Source organism: Magnolia sinica, chromosome 12 (genome assembly GCF_029962835.1).
Source record: "Magnolia sinica isolate HGM2019 chromosome 12, MsV1, whole genome shotgun sequence".
Taxonomy (NCBI): domain Eukaryota; kingdom Viridiplantae; phylum Streptophyta; class Magnoliopsida; order Magnoliales; family Magnoliaceae; genus Magnolia; species Magnolia sinica.
The window spans coordinates 73,228,132-73,244,883 of record NC_080584.1 but is presented as its reverse complement, the minus strand read 5'-3'; the positions used below and the strand labels follow the sequence as shown (position 1 = coordinate 73,244,883).

Genomic DNA, 16,752 nt, shown 5'->3' with positions numbered 1-16,752 from the left:
ATCTATTGAATGAGTTAGATGTCAAACACATCGTATGAACTCCACAAATTTTAATTCTTCAACTTTTACGGTTACATAATTTCCTTTCTTAAAATGTACTGTGGGCAAATTCTGGTTACTTGAGATACTACTTTCTAAAAATTAGAACACTGAAGGAGTCCTACCATAAAGATGCTTTGTTTTTTTTTCTTATTATAAAGGATCCCTTAGTAAGTTTTGCTCTAAAAACATTGGTTCATTTGGATTTTCTCCTTGTTTGAGGGAACACGATGCACTCTTCCCAGTATACCATCCAGCCAACTTTTTTTTGTTTTTGTTTTGTTAACTTGTTAGTACACCCACTGTCAGTTCACACATCACTGTTAGCCACCCCCACTAGGGAATTGATACCAAGACCTCAGTGTTGAAATGAGGTATCTTTCACTAGCCAACTTGGAAGTGCATTCTGAAATTGGAAAGCAAAAGGCCTAACGTAAATGGGCCACCGATATTGGATTCAATCAGTACATCGAAAGGATCCACAACATAGTTGGCAAAGCTTACCTCGAGAGTTCTCCAATCTCTCCCTGGTGCAATGACTGTAGTAGATTGAAATCTAACTTGGCAAGTTCGAGAAGGACATCGCTCCAAGATTCGTGATCTTGGTACAAAGATATGTAGCGCCTGGCCTCTAGGCATGGCATGCCCCTGCGTAGCGGTAGCTTAAGGGCATGGGCCACTTGACTAGAGAGAGGAGATTCAAGGTGGGCCACCATAGCCCTTAGGTTCTTGCTAGTGAAAGCAATGGCTTCTTCTAATATGTCTTCTCCTCTTGTGCTTAAATATGCTGCTTCATACAAGCTTATTAAACCCTTCACGTTGGTACATAAGCTGGCCTTAAAGTGGCACTCATCTTCTTTGAACTTTCCGAATACATCTGTTTCAGGAACACATAATTTCGTGATATCAATAAATCTATATATATATATAAAAGGTTCTATACGGTAGAGCTCATGGGAACTCCCCATGAGGTCGAGCTGTGTGGGTCCCACCATGATGTATGTCAAACATCAACACCGTGCATTTGATGGGTCCCCTTTAATTATGAGCTATCCCAAAACTCAGCCATATATGGAACTCTGGTGGGCCATACCATCTAAAATCATATGAAGATATGCCTAAAACATATAAAAGCACTAGGTGGGGCCCACCTGAAATTTGGATGCGTCTGAAACTTGGTTTGACCTCTCATCTAAGTGGGACACACATAATGGATGGGCTGGATTTGTGAACCACATCTCGATGAGCCCAAAAAATTATTATGAATATTTTAATGAAGGGTAATCCCTCTCAACTTTTGTATGTGGTGTGGCCCACACAAGTCATGATTGACTCGATTTTTAAGCCCTAGGCCCACTATGGAATGGCACATCTCACTGATGGGGTAGATGTTCGACATACATCATGGTGGGGCCCACACAGCTCGACCTCATGGGGAGTTCCCATAAGCTCCACGTATAGAACCTTTTCCCATATATATATATATATATATATATATATATATATATATATATATATATATATATATATATAATACATATAAATACACATACACATATATAATGTTTCAACGGTGGTCATTAAATCCTCATTGTTTCCTCTCATGTGGCCCATTTAATCCTCCTCATTTTTAATTGTATGTCCTAAAATGATTTCGAAAAACGGATGAACAGGTTGAATTTATAACAAACATCATAGTGGGCCTCACACAGAATCTTTGTACAGGATCTTCTAATGAAAGACTTTTATGTGAAATCCACTTGCAATTCCAAGTCTATCCCAGGAGAGAGTCTTGTTTTTTAGACTCTCCTTCTCTTAATGCAGCTGAATCCCAGCCACTCTCCTCATCTTACGGCATATATGAAGGCTCGCACATAAATTTCTTGCATATGGTTAGCAGGAAACCATTACTCCACCATTACTCCACACACACAGTGTGTGCCGGGAAATGGTTCTATACGTCGAGCTCATGGGAACTCCCCATGAGGTCAAGCTGTGTGGGCCCCACCATGATGTATGTTGAACATCAACACCGTGCATTTGATGGGTCTCCTTTAAATTATGAGATATCCCAAAACTCAGCCGTATACAAAACTCAGCTGGGCCATACCATTTAAAATCACATGAAGACATGCCTAAAACATATAAAAGCACTTGATGGGGCCCACCTGAAATTTGGATGCGTCTGAAACTTTGACCCCTCATCCAAGTAGGACACACAATGGATGGACCGCATTAGTGAACCCGATCTGGGTGGATCAAATAAATGATTATGAAGGTTTTAATGTGAGGGTAACCCAACTCAACTGTTGTATGTGGTGTGGCCCACCCAAGTAAGGGATTGACTCGATTTTTAAGCCCATGATCCACCATGCAATGGTGCATCGACCGATGGGGTAGATGCTCGACACCCATCATGGTGGGGCCCACATAGCTTGACCTCATGAGAAGTTCCTATGTATATAACATTACAAAGTTACGTGGGCCCATGATGTATGTGTTATATTCACACTGGCCATTCATTTGTAGAGTTCATTCTAGAGCATGATGGAAAAAACGAGGCTAATCTAAAGTTCAAGTGGACCATACTTAAGAAGGTAGTGTGGATTGAATGCTTACCATTGAAATCTTCTTGGTCCATAGAAGTCTTCGATTAAAATAAAAAAGAAAAAAGAAAAAAGAAAAAGATATTGGGTTTTTTCTTAATCAATGTTCGTGTGACTTTTGAACAGGTTAGATTACAAATAAACTTCATGGTGGGCACTTAAAGAAGGTTTGAGCTATGGTCGTCATTATCCCCTGGTTTTATGTGGTTTGTTCCACTTAAGCTTTGGATGCGATCTACCAAAAATTTGGGGTCATGTCCCGAAATAATCACGCCAAATGGATAAACCATTTTGGAGATAACACGCACCATGGAGGGCCGATGGAACTTGATGACGATAACCCACCACCGAAGTCGGTGGTGTGGCACCCACTCAAGACGGGCATGGGTTGGGTACTACCACGCCGAGACATGGCAAGAGTGGACCAATCCTATCAGGGATATGTGGGCCTATCATGATATGTCTTTTATCCACACCGTCCATCCATTTTGAAAAATCATTTTATGACATAATCTCAAAAATGAAGAAGATTGAATAATCCAGTGGACCACACCATTAGAACAGTGGGGATTAAATGCCTACCACTAAAAACCTCTTAAAGGCTAAAGAAGTTTTGGATCAATATGATATTTATGTTTTCCTTTTATCTAGGTCCATGTGACCTTATGAGCAAGTTGGATGTTAAAAAAAAAACATCGCAATGAGCCCTAGGAAAGTTTCAATGGTGGGATCGACTAGAATATTCAATCTACCTTTTTTTGGGAGTGAAAATACCTCGTTTCAACACTGACGCCTTGGTATCGATCCCTAGTGGGGGTGGCTAACAGTGAAGTGGAACTGACAATGGGGGTGTACTAACAAACAAACAACAAAAAAGTAAATAAATCTACCTCTTTTTTAGGCTCATGCCCTAAAATGTTCTTCTAAAATGGATGGATATATTAGACAAAACACTTATATCATGCTGGCCCACAATGACCCTAATAGGACCGTACATCTCTAGCTAGCCCGAGGTAGCTTGTACCACTCCGCACCCCATCGCAATCATCCGCTTCTTGGACACATATCCTGCCTAAGGCTTTAGTGAGCATGGAAGCTAGGTGGGCTTACCATGATATTTGTGATAAATCCACTCTGTTCATCTGTTTTGGGAACTCATTTTAAGACATGTAACAAAAAATGAGGTGGATCCAAAACTCAAGTAGGTCACATGAGAGAAAGCAATTAATGGGGATTGAATGATTACCGTTGAAACATTCATATGGCTACAAAAGTTTTGTTTAAAGCTTTTTTTTTCCCCTCTCTCTGTGTGTTTTCAATTCATTCCAGTTAGATTGACCTTACAAATAATTTGGATGACATATAAACATTAAGGTAGAGCCCAAGAATGTTTCAACAACAAGCATTTCTTTCCCACTCTTTCCTCAAGTGTAACTCATTTGAGTTTTGGATCTTTCTCGTTTATGATCTCATGTCATAAATTGAGCTTAAAAATAGGTAAATGGCAAATAAACATCACAATGGGCCTTAGAAAATTTTCAACAGTAAGAGTTCAATCCCCATTGTTTCATGTGATGTGGTCCACTTGAGCCTTTGATCCACTTCCCTTTTGAGCTCATGACCTAAAATGATATATCAAAATAGATGAAAGAAACCATGGATAAAACATATAGATCACTGTGGGCCCCCCAAATCCCTTGACATAACCACTAACCAATTCGAGTGTGTCATCATTTTTCGCAGGAGCACAAGACCGAGGAACATTGAAGTCTCAAATGGACTGCACCATAGAAATCAGTTGAGATTGAAAGCCTACATTTGAAAACTTTTGAGAGGACACAAAAGTTTTGAATCAAACTAATATTTATATTTTCCCTTCCTACATGTCTATGTGACCCTATGATAGGTTGGATGGCAAATAAATATCATGGTCCTAGGAAGTCTTCAATGGCTAGAGTTAAATCCCCACTGCTTCCTATTATGCGGTACACTAGAGGCTTCAATCTGCCTCCTTTTTGGGCTCTTATCCTGAAATGATAAGTTAAAATAGGTGGACGACATGGCTAATATATTTACATCACGTGAGCCTCATGGAGCCCACGTCATGCACCCCACTTGAGGTGTAGAACATAGCACTAACATTGGTAGTATCCATATGTGAAAAGGTTATGTGGGCCTCACCGTGAAGTATGAGTTTTATCCACGCTATCCATCCATCATTTCATATATCATTTTTAATGAACGAGCCCAAAATTAAATCAGATCTGAAGTTCGAATGTACCACATCATAGCAAACGGAGGGGATTGAACCCCTAGCATTGAAAACATGTTGCAAACCACATAAGTTTTGATTAAGATGATATTTGTGTTTTCCTTCCATCTAGGTCTTTGTGACCTTATGAACAGAATGGATGGCAAATAAATATCATCGTGTGCCCTAGGAAAATTTCAATGGTGGCATGGTTATCCCCACTGTTTCCTATGGTGTGGTCCACTTGAGCTTTCCATCTGCCTCATTTTTTGGGCTGATGCCTTAAAATTGTCTGAAAAAAATGGATAGATGACATCGATAAGATACATATTTGATGGTGGGGCCACCAGAGCTTATCCATGTATACACACTAACTGCGTCTTCTTTGTAGGCTCTATGGATAAGTTCAGTACAGACGTTCTGTGCATACGTGCATAAGCCCTGAGAATTGGATAAAGCTGGCTAAAACTTTGGATACCTGATGGCGGGGACCACAGAACTTATCGATGTATACACAGTACCAAGGTCTGTACTGTGGGAAAGTTTTGGCTAGGTTAAGTCAAAAAGTTTCCTACGGTATGGTCCACCCGAGAATTGGATCTGCTTCATTTTGGATCATGCCCCAAGGTTTTGAAAGATAGGATGGATAGCATGGATATAGAATACATACATCATGGTGGGCATACAAGGCCTCACCGTCTTTTGTGAAATACATGTACACCCCAAGGTTTTGAAAGATAGGATGGATAGCATGGATATAGAATACATACATCATGGTGGGCATACAAGGCCTCACCGTCTTTTGTGAAATACATGTACACCTTAAATACATGCATGGCATGAAAATGTAACTTTCAGGAGCTGTAGAGGACACATACCAGATGGTACGTTGTATCCATGTTGTCTTAGTAGTCGAAATTGGAGCGCGACTGCATGCAGATCATCACCGCCATCATAATCACCGTTGATATGGGCATAATACATCTGGCGCATGGCCTCTTCAATCTCCATCTCAAAGTGATAAGCCACACCGAGACGTTGGATTTCATCAACCAAGATCATTTTTTGAAATGGCCCACTATCAGTCCTTAGCATCCTCTTCACTTCTTTCTTCAGTTCTTCAATCCTTTCATTAATCCGTGCATCAGGCACCTGCATCATCAGCACCACACAGAAGGGAGACGCTTCAGTGAGGTTTGGAAACACCGACTTCGGTGAGGCATTGATCGTGAGCCCATCTTGATGTATTTGTTGTATATCCATACCATTCATCCATTTTTCCAGCTCATTTTAGGGCATGAACCCAAAAATGAAGCAGATCCAAATCTCAATAGGATCACACCATAGAAATAGTGGTGATTGAATGCCCACCACTAAGAACTTTTGTGCTACATAAGTTTTGGATCTAGTTGATGTTTGTGTTTCCCCTTCATCCAAGTTTGTGACCTTATCGATAGGTTGGATGACAAATAAACATTACGGTTGTAACAAAGTACATTAAAAACTAAAATAAATAGTTAATTTTTTATTTTGTTCTTAAATTCTTCGCGATCTATACAATGGATGGTGTGGATCATCCACATGATCATTGTATTCGTGTGTATAGAAATTTTAACAAAGTGGTGCTTTATAATTTCAAATCTGATAATTAATATTTTAGGAATAAATTTAATATATAGCATCTAACTGTGTAAAGATAGATTTGAACGGGTCATTTGATCTTAAGCACCAAAAGATATTAGTGCCTTAAATTTCAGATCAATCAAATCAATGGATGGCCCATTTTGATCATATTTAACCATAAGAACAATTTACACCTTAGATCTAAAATAGTGATTGGACATATTAGATCAGATCCCTATTATGTATGCTCATTCCAAAACAAATATAAATTGTTCTCTAGAGAATAGGGTTGATCTGACCATTTAATGGGCCACAATGATGAAAGGTTAGGACTGTACTTATGATACTTTGAATCAAAATTATTATTTTTTTTGGAAAATATGAATGGTCTGGATCTAAGCGATCTATTGACCCATTATCAATTTGAAATTTTGTGATATCGATGGATGGCTTAGATCTATCCCATATGATTGGTGGATCATCGGATGTATCAGATCTAATTTACACCATCCATCTGATTATTGAGGTTGAATTGCATTGAAAACACAAATATTAGGTCAATCTGACCATCAGGTGGACAATGTCAATTCGATGGTATTTGTTAACAAGAGAAGTATTAAAAATGCCATGTAGGCTACTAAGGTTCTAGATCAAACTGATTATTTGGCCCTACTTAAAGCATTCCTTAACAGGCCATTAATCGGTGAGGATCTGACCTATGTATGTAAAGTGTATTCTATATCTTAAATAAGAAAAATCTCAAAACTTTTATTCATCTCTAAAATATGGAGTAGAATTCTAGAGTTTGTCAGTTCAACACGTATGATTATTGATCCAAATCGATAGAGAGATCATAACCAAATTTGACAAAGCGTGCACTATGTCGGTTCGACTTGATCCAACCGAAAAAGAGTAAAAGCATAGTACTTATACTTTGAATTTAAGATCTCGGATAAATTGATAGATTAACAATAATTGTTGGGTTATTTGAAATGTAATTGAAAATGTTAGAGACCACTTTGGTTAATCAAGTGAGCCTCATGAAATGGTTGTGATTACAGACCCTGTATCAAGGGTTAGATCTAAAGAGATCCAAATTTGAGAATATTGTGGACTCTGATCATGTTCTTGATCAATTAAAGGTGGTCTCTATCATATGAATTCATATAAATTGGGATAATGATTATATGTAAATGTTGTGTTTTAGGAAATTCTAAATTATCATATCTCGATTATTCGAAAGACAACTCATCTCTACAAAAAAATAGGGCAACCATCGGTCGCCGACTGCTAAAAAACCGTCAGCGTTTCTCATTAATTAAAAAAAAATAATAATGATGAAAATTAATTACCTAATCAATGCACACATCAAAAACTAGATATACCCATTTTTTCAAAGTATTTGGACTCCTAAAATATGCTTAGATATAGTCTAAAATAAGTTTATAAACCTCATCTTCAAATGAAGAAAAAAGCATACGAGAAGCATAAAAAGAAAAGAAACATCAGCAATCTCATTACCTTCCCTACCAACACAAGTGACCGAAATATTTTCTCATAAGCTATATAGAAGATTCTGTCAAACCATTAGGTGAGTGATCCCAACGTGTTTCATATCCATTGTTATTAAAATAGATATCTCATTATTTTGATGATTATGAACTTTTGTTTTGAATGTTCATTTAATTTGTTGAGAATTGAAATGCCATATGTTGTGATGCGCGCGCGCGCACACACACACACACACACACACACACTCACATGCACTGGTTATTCTCATCATGCATCCATGTCATGCATTGTATAACTTCGCTGAATACTTGGGGGCACTTCCTAAATGACCTGTAGGTACTTACAATACTGGGTGACATAGGTGACCATCCTTGGATGCTCACATTATATATGTGAAAGCCTATCAAGATGGTGGAAGCCAACCCCAAAAAAGAGAGATGCGGGTTGATGGGATCCAATTCAAGCTAGTGGACCGATCAACCCATTTGATGCATTCATGCATCCATGCATCTCATGTCATCCACGCATTTTACTTTAATTATAATGTGCACAAACCATGATGGGTTCACTCACACGGCCTGGTTAGCTGACTTTTTATTGATGGAAAAACCGTACAGATTTAGTGGACGATGAAACAACTGCTCAAGTTTTATGGCGCGAAGGTGAACCAGTGGACGATTCACAAGGGCTATGGCCCTATCTTGATGAAGACGAGTTGAATATGTTAAATCGTTAACATATCGAGTTGAAATCATCTTATTGTTTTAATTACGTCTTTGAATAAATTTTAAGTTAAGTAACTGTAAGTTATGAATTGTTAGATCTTTTAGTGAATGGTTTAATAAAGCCTCAAATGAGTGGGTTCTAGTACTGTGATTAACTTTTGTGAATGTTATCAATATGTGGATTGAATGCCCATAAATAATCGTGATGGTGGATATATATATATGTTACTAAATTAAATGAATTTGAGATATTTGTTTAAGGTTTTGAGTTTGGAAACTTAGTATACTTACATTTTAACCGAGCCTCCGGAAAGCCGTATGAATGAATGGTTTTAGTACACATGGTGTACAAGTCATGTGCCATAATTCGAGCTGAGGGTGTATACTCTGCATCCAAATTTCGAGGCGTGAAAGAATGATATCAAAGAAAGGCCTTTTCTAAAACCTAGAGTGACCCGTAGGTTGTAAATCCTTAAAATTAGAAACATTTCATCAAGATTTTCCTCTTGATTGATCTATGGAATGATGAACATAAAGACACAAAACTAAGTTTCTATTAATTTTTATTTAATATAGAAATAAAAATTTAGATTTCCTGCACTCTTATTTGAATATGATTTAGATTAAGATGAGTTATTGTGAACCAAAATGAATTTTAAAGATATTTAATACACAAAATTTTGTTAGACAACAATGGGTAGCAGGAATCACACAACTTGTAAAATTTGTAACTATAAAAGTACTACTCCGATCAAGGTGATTTGAAAGCCCGATTGAAGATAAAAAAAAGTCTAAATTAAAATAAAAATAATAAAAAATTTCGAATATCAGAGTCAATATATTGATTCAGTGAGTTAGTACAGGTTGGTTAGAATTCATCAAATTCTGGACAAGTCTGACTGCAAAAATTTTAAAAGTTTTTTTTTCTTAAAATATTCTACTAAAATTTACGGATATATAGAAAACTTATAATAAGATCTGTAAAAAAAATTTGAAACTAATTTGAAATTTCAAAGTACGAGAAAATGTGATAGAAACAACAATCATTAAATCGAAAATCAATCTGCCTATATTAGTTGTCTATTGATTTAACTAATAGAATTTTTATTTGAATTACTTTATTTAAAGAATAATAATAATTAAGTGCAAAATAAAAACCATAATCTCTACTAAATTTTAAAATTTCTTTCTTATATGATCATAAGCCTATACATGGTGAATTTTTTCCTCTACTGAAAAAAATGAAAAATTAAATGTCAAACTCACTAGTATCTTTTTTCAAGTATAGGACAATGTCTTCTCCAAATTTTAAGATTCGAGAAAGTTATTTCTAATTTTCTAACAAATTTTAACATTGTAGATTGAAAATCTGGACCTGTTTAGTGTCCCTTATCAAACCTGATCAAATTATTGTTTTAAAAAAAAATTCTGAATTTTTTTAGAGTCATGTACATACACTAGACAATCCCATGAAATTTTATGATGATCTGAGTTGTAGATAAATTCTAAAAATTTAAACACTATGCTATAAATGATTAAAACGGCTACTGGACAACAAATTATTTTTTTCCCCATTATCAGTGATGACAATCTAATTAAATGTAATGATTTTAATATTAAACTTTTTGTAACAATTCACCAGATAGTTAATGACCTACGTTCCAAATTTCAAGTTATTCTGACTTTCAGTTTGAAGGTTAAAATTTTGTAAATGATATTGTATTTGTCAGTCCGAATTTGAAATTTTTTATTGGTCATTTCGTGAGATGCAATACATAAGATCATTGATTGTTGTGATATATGAAACGTAGAATCCCAACCTAGAACCCCAATTAAGATGATTTAAATGCCACATCGTATATCAATAAATCAAGTTCAAAAGAAAATAAGAAAGAAACTAGAAATAATTTTTTTATACCAAATTTAGTTTTTTTAACTGAAAAAAATAAATAAATAAATAATCGTTCGTTTCTAGACAACCCTTATTGTCCGAACTTTTTAATCTTCTATAAATCTTAGTTTTTGACAAAATTTTACGTACTTATAAATTCATTACCAGAAAAAGTAAGAGACCAATCCATTGTTCGGAGCCATCCATAGCATCAACGTGACCAATGCTATTAGAACCAATTTTTTTTTTTTTTTAAATATTAGTTTTCAAATCTCGATGATGAGATTTTATTTTAAGCGGGGTAGAATGTAACAACCCTAAATTTTAGTGCAATAAAAATTAAAATAAATAGTTAAATATTTTATTTTAATTAAGAAACAAAAAATAAGTTAATAACTGAGTTGGTAGAGACACTCTTGGTTCTAAGAGAGAGCTCGGGGGATCTACTCTTGTCACCGTGACTCTCAATGAGGTCGGAGGATTGATTCTTGAAGTACTAGTAATAAAATTTTATCAAATATAAAAATTTAGAAAAAGTGAGAGTGAGATTTTAAGAGGGCTTGATCAGTTAAGTTCCAACCCTTATATCATTTTAATTTTTTGCTATGTTATTAATTTCTTCCTGATGTATACAATGGATGGTGTTGATCATCCACACGGTAATTATTTAGGTATGTAGAGAAATTTTAACAAAATCATGCCTTATAATTTCATAGTTGTTCAATAATATTTTATGAATAAATTTATTATATGACATCTAACTCTGTTAAGATAGATCTGAATGGGTCATTTGATCCTAAGCACTAAAAGAAATTAGTGCCTTAAATTTCAGATCAATCTGATCAGTGGATGAGCTATTTTTATCATATTTAATTATAAGAACTATTTACACCCTACAACTAAAATAGTGACCAGACAGATCAGATCAGATCTCTACTATGTATGCTCATTCTAGAATAAATATAAATTATTGTTCAAAGAATATGGGTAGATCTGACCGTTTGATGGACCACAAAGATGAAAGGTTAAGATTGTACTTATGATACTTTGACTCAATTGTTTTTTTAGAAAATATAAATGGTTTGGATCTAAGCGATCTATTAACCCATTATCAATCTGAAATTTTATGATGTCAATGGATGTCTTAGATCTACCACATATGATCAGTGGATCATCGGATGATCAGATCCAATCCACACCATCCATCTGAATATTGAGGTTGTATTATATTAGGACCATAAATATTAGGTGAATCTGACCATCAGGTAGACCGTGTCGATTAAAAAAGAGAAGTATTAAAAATGTCTTGTGGGCTAATTAGGTTTCAGATCAAACTGATTATTTGGCCCTACTTAAACCATTCCTTAGCAGGCCATTAATCAGTTAGGATTTGATCGATGAATTTAAAGTGTATTCTACATCTTAAATAAGAAAAATATCAAAACTTTTATTCATCTCTAAAACATGGAGTAGAATTTCAGATTTTGTCGGTTTGACACATAAGATTATCGATCCAAATCGATAAAGAGATCCTAACCAAATTTGACAGATTATGCACTATGTTGGTTCGACTCGATCCGACCGACAAAGGGTAAAAACATACTGCTTATACTCTAAATTTAAGGACTTTGATAAATTGAGTCATTTGATTTATGATTAACTATAATTATTGGGTTATTTGAAATTTAATTGAAAATGGTAGAGACCACTTTGATTAATCAAGTGGGCCTCATGAAATGGTTGTGATTACAAACCTTGTATCAAGGGTTAGATCTAAAGAGATCCAAATTTAAGAATATTATGGACTCTGATCATGTCATTGATCAATCAAAGGTAGTCCCTATCATATGAATTCATATAAATTAGGATAATGATTCTATGTGCTTGTTGTATTTTAGGAAATTCTAAACTATCATATTTCGATTATTAAAAAAATAATTCATTCTCACCAAACCATTTGGTAAGTGATCCCAACATGTTTCATATCCATTGTTATTAAAATAGACATCTTAATGTTTTAATTATTATGATCTTCTGTATTGAATGTTTATTGAATTTGTTGAGAATTGTAATGTCCTATGTTGTGATGTGTGTGTGTGTGTGCCAACTGTTAATATCATGCACCGGTCATTCTTATCATGCATCCATTTTATGCATTGCATAACTGCGCTGAATACTTGGGGGCACTCCCTGAATGACTTGTATGTACTTATAGTAACATGTGACTTAAAGAACCTTTCCTGGATGCTCACATTATGTGACAACCTACCAAGATGGTGGAAGCCTACCCCAAAAAGGAGAGATACGGGTTTATGGGATCCAACTCAAGCAAGTGGACAAATCAATCCACTTGATGCATTCACACATCCATGTATTCTATTTTAATTATGATGTGCATGAACCATGATAGGTTCACTCACTAGGCCTAACCAGCTGACTTTTTATTGATAGAAAAACTATACAAGTTTAATGGATAGTGAAACAATTACTCAAATTGCAGGGCAGGAAGGTGAACCAGTGGATGATTCACAAGGGCTAGTGCCCTATCTTGATGAAGATGAGTTGAATATGTTAAATCATTAACATATCTAGTTGAAATCAACTTATTTCTTTAATTACATCTTTGAATAAACTTTAAGTTGAGTAATTGAAAGTTATAAATTATTAGCTCTTTAGTGAATGGTTTAATAAAGCCCCAAATGAGTGGGCTTGGGCACTGTGATTAACTTTTGTGAATGTTATCAATATGTCGATTGAATGCCCATAAATAATCATGATGGTGGATATATGTGTATATGATTGAATTAAATTAACGTGAAATGTTTTGTTTAAGGTTTTGAGTTTAGAAACTTAGGGCCAATTTGTTAACTCTTAAAAGTAGCACTTAACGCGGAATGGAGAAAATTCTCTGTATCAAGTGTTGTTTGTTAACTCTGAAATCGGAAAGCGCTAAGTGATTTTTCATTGAATTCTTTTTGTGACAGGAGTCTAACTTAATGGTGAATGCCGAATGCACTTGGTGATTTTTCTAGTAAAAAAAAAATTTACTTCGAAAATTACCCCTTTTGAAGTTAGTACGAATTTTTTTTATCCTATTGTTTACGCAATACAAAACCTTTTAACATGTAAAACTTCTTTATTCCCCACCATGATTTTTGTGTTTAATCTACATCGTCCATCAACTTTTTCAAATCATTTAAGGTATGAGCCAAAAAAAAGAGCCAGCTCTAGGGATTAATTGGATCACAAGGTGGGGATTGAACGTCCACCATTAAAAACTTCCTGCAAGTCCGAGAAGTTTCGGATCAAGCTAATATTTGTGTTTTCACTTCATCCACATCTACGTGACCTTAGGTTGAATGGTAAAAAAAACATCACAATGGCCCTTAGAAAGCTTTCAATGGTGGATGTCATCATCACTATAGCATCCTTTGGTGTGGTTCACTAGAGCTGTGGACTTGCTTCATTTTTAGGATCATGCATTAAAATGATATTAGAAAAATGATTAACGGCGTGGATAAAACACTTACATCATGGTGGGCCCCACAGAGCCCTGCCCGAACGGATTACCTTCCAGGCAGGGTAATCTGCGTCCGAAGCGGATGGCTGGGTACGGGATGTGAAGCGGATTAGCTGGTGTATTGATGTCAGCAGGTTCTGTGGGTCCCATCATGACGTATTTATTATATCCAAACCGTCCATCCATTTTGCGATCTTGTCGTAAGGCTTGAATTGAAAAATAAGACAAATCTAAGATAAGGTTAACCACACTTCAAAAAGCAGTGGGGGATTGAACGTCTACCATTGAAACCCTTTTGGGGTCATAGAAGTTTCAGATCAATATGAAATTTGTTTTTCCTCTTTATCCAGATATTTTTGACCTTATGAATAAATTAGATGGAAAATAAATGTTATAGTGAGCCTGCGAATTTTTTAACGGTGAAAATCATTATCCCATTGCTATTTTTGGTGTGGTACATTTGAATTTTGTATACGATTTATTTTTTGGCTAATGCTCTGAAATGATCTCTAAAATTTGATGAAAGGTGTGGATATAATAAATACATCATTGTAGGGCCCATGTCACTTTGATCTCCATTGAACCGTTTGTACAACTTAGAGCTCGGAGCGTATTCGCATGACATGTATCTACTCAGCTATATAGCTTGTGTGTGGTATACGGACATGGATTAGATACTGACAAGGTCAGTAGCCAAATCCCACTGAAGTGACGTCAGCACGCCCTGTGGATCCACCATGATGCATGTGTTGTATCCATACCGTCTAGCTATTTGGGGAGATCGTTTTTTTGCATGAGAAAAGGAATGAAATAGATCTAAAGTTCAAGTGGACCCCACCATAGAAAATAGTGGGGACAGTGACATCCACCGTTCAAAACGTTTTTAGGGGCCACAGAAGTTTCCGATCAAGCTGATATTTATTACAATATATTAAAATTGCAAGTAAATTTATTAATTTTTTTTTACCTAATTGTTCTTCTTTAAATAATTCTCGGTTTATACTAGACTATCATAGCGATGGCTTCAAGGGATAGTGGCAGGGTAAGATAGAGTGATTTCAATAAAAAATTATTTATTGATTGTTGTCTTGAAGAAGCTCATAAGGGTGGCAAGTCAGGGTTAAGTTTGACTAAACAAGCATGGAACAAATAATTTCATTTAATAAAAAATAATTTCTTTATAATTTTATTTTTATTTAATAAATTATATAGAATAATTTATTTTCATTTAATAAAAAATAATTTCATTATAATGTAAAACATTTCCAAACAGGAGATAAGGGCAAATGTGTCAAATTAACATATTTCAGACATTTCATATGTTTGTTAACAAACATGTTGTTTCAAATTCAATGCTTAATTTTTAGACTTCAGCCATAATTTCCAAACAAGTTTTTTGACTTCAGATTTCAGATTCAGGCTTTAAAATTCAGATTTAACAAATAGGGCCTTAATGTACATTTTAATTGGCCCTCTGAAAAACGGTATGAAGGAATGGTTTTAATACACATGGTGTACAAGTCATGTGCTATAACTCACATATGAGGGTGCACACTCTCCATCCAAATTTTGGGGTGTGACAATTGTGAGCTCTAGAAAGTTTTTAATAGTTGGCATTCTGACGCAGGGATGAACGTGATGAGGATAACTACTCCGAATCCACGGAGCTTCTCTGGACTCCTCACAAAGACTTCTCGAATCCATGAGGAAAGAAAGTAGAAAATAGAAATAAATTCTAAGAAATTCGAAATTGATTAATTAATGAATAAAAATGAGTTCACAACCCTTTAAATAGGGGTACCAAGCAATGAGCAAGAAATCAGAATCAAACTACAACTCAAACTCCTAGAATCCGTGACTTACTTTAAATAGTAAACTTACTATTTATAGACGGTCGTGATGTCTACTAGTGCGCAAGGTTTTCGGCCAAAAATAGTAAGTGTCCTATTTGGCTTCACCAAACCGTTCTCCTAATTATTCTAAGCTCTTTTCACGTTGGGCGCAACTCCTAAAGCCCGACGGATGAAGAGTTATAATCAAACTAAAACTTACTATTTATAGTAAAAACGAAATTAAAATAGGGAAACGACCATCGATCCATGGGTTTTTCGCAATTCCTGGCTACGTAACCCGGCGTAGCTGGGTTGGTTGGCTAAAGTAGCTCGTTTTACCCCAAAATCATATATTTTACGTCAAGTAACTCATTCCGGATTGCGAGATACGCCCGATCTAAGGTCCGACGGTCCGGATCACTTCTGTCGTCGACCGGGCCTTTTCTGATCCATCTTGGCCATGAAACTGTCCGCGACCCGCTCTACATCAGTCCCCTCCAATTCAAAAGAACTCATCCTCGAGTTCTCAACCTGCTCTGGTTCATGATACTCGGTCAGGTTCGCAACGTTGAAAGTCCGTGAGATCGCCATGTCATCTGGAAGATCAACAACATAAGCGTTTTCATTGATCTTTCGAATGATTCGGACAGATCCAATCTTCTTATTTTTCAACTTGTTGTACGTCTTGATCGAAAATCTCTCTTTACGCAGATGGACCATAACGCGGTCGTCCACCTCGAACACTTTTTGTCG

The 16,752-nt window shown here is 35.7% G+C and overlaps 1 protein-coding gene across 1 annotated transcript in view; it reads right to left on the bottom strand.

Annotated features, from left to right (window-relative positions):
* Positions 1–16,752, bottom strand: part of LOC131221692 ((-)-germacrene D synthase-like) — a 37,862-nt gene that overhangs the window by 10,277 nt on the left and 10,833 nt on the right. Inside the window, exons 2-3 of the mRNA XM_058216992.1 lie at positions 5,775–6,048; positions 544–916 (exon numbers count right to left, since the gene is read on the bottom strand). Of these exons, the coding sequence (XP_058072975.1) occupies positions 544–916; positions 5,775–6,048 (647 nt within the window). The remainder of the gene's footprint in view (positions 1–543; positions 917–5,774; positions 6,049–16,752) is intronic.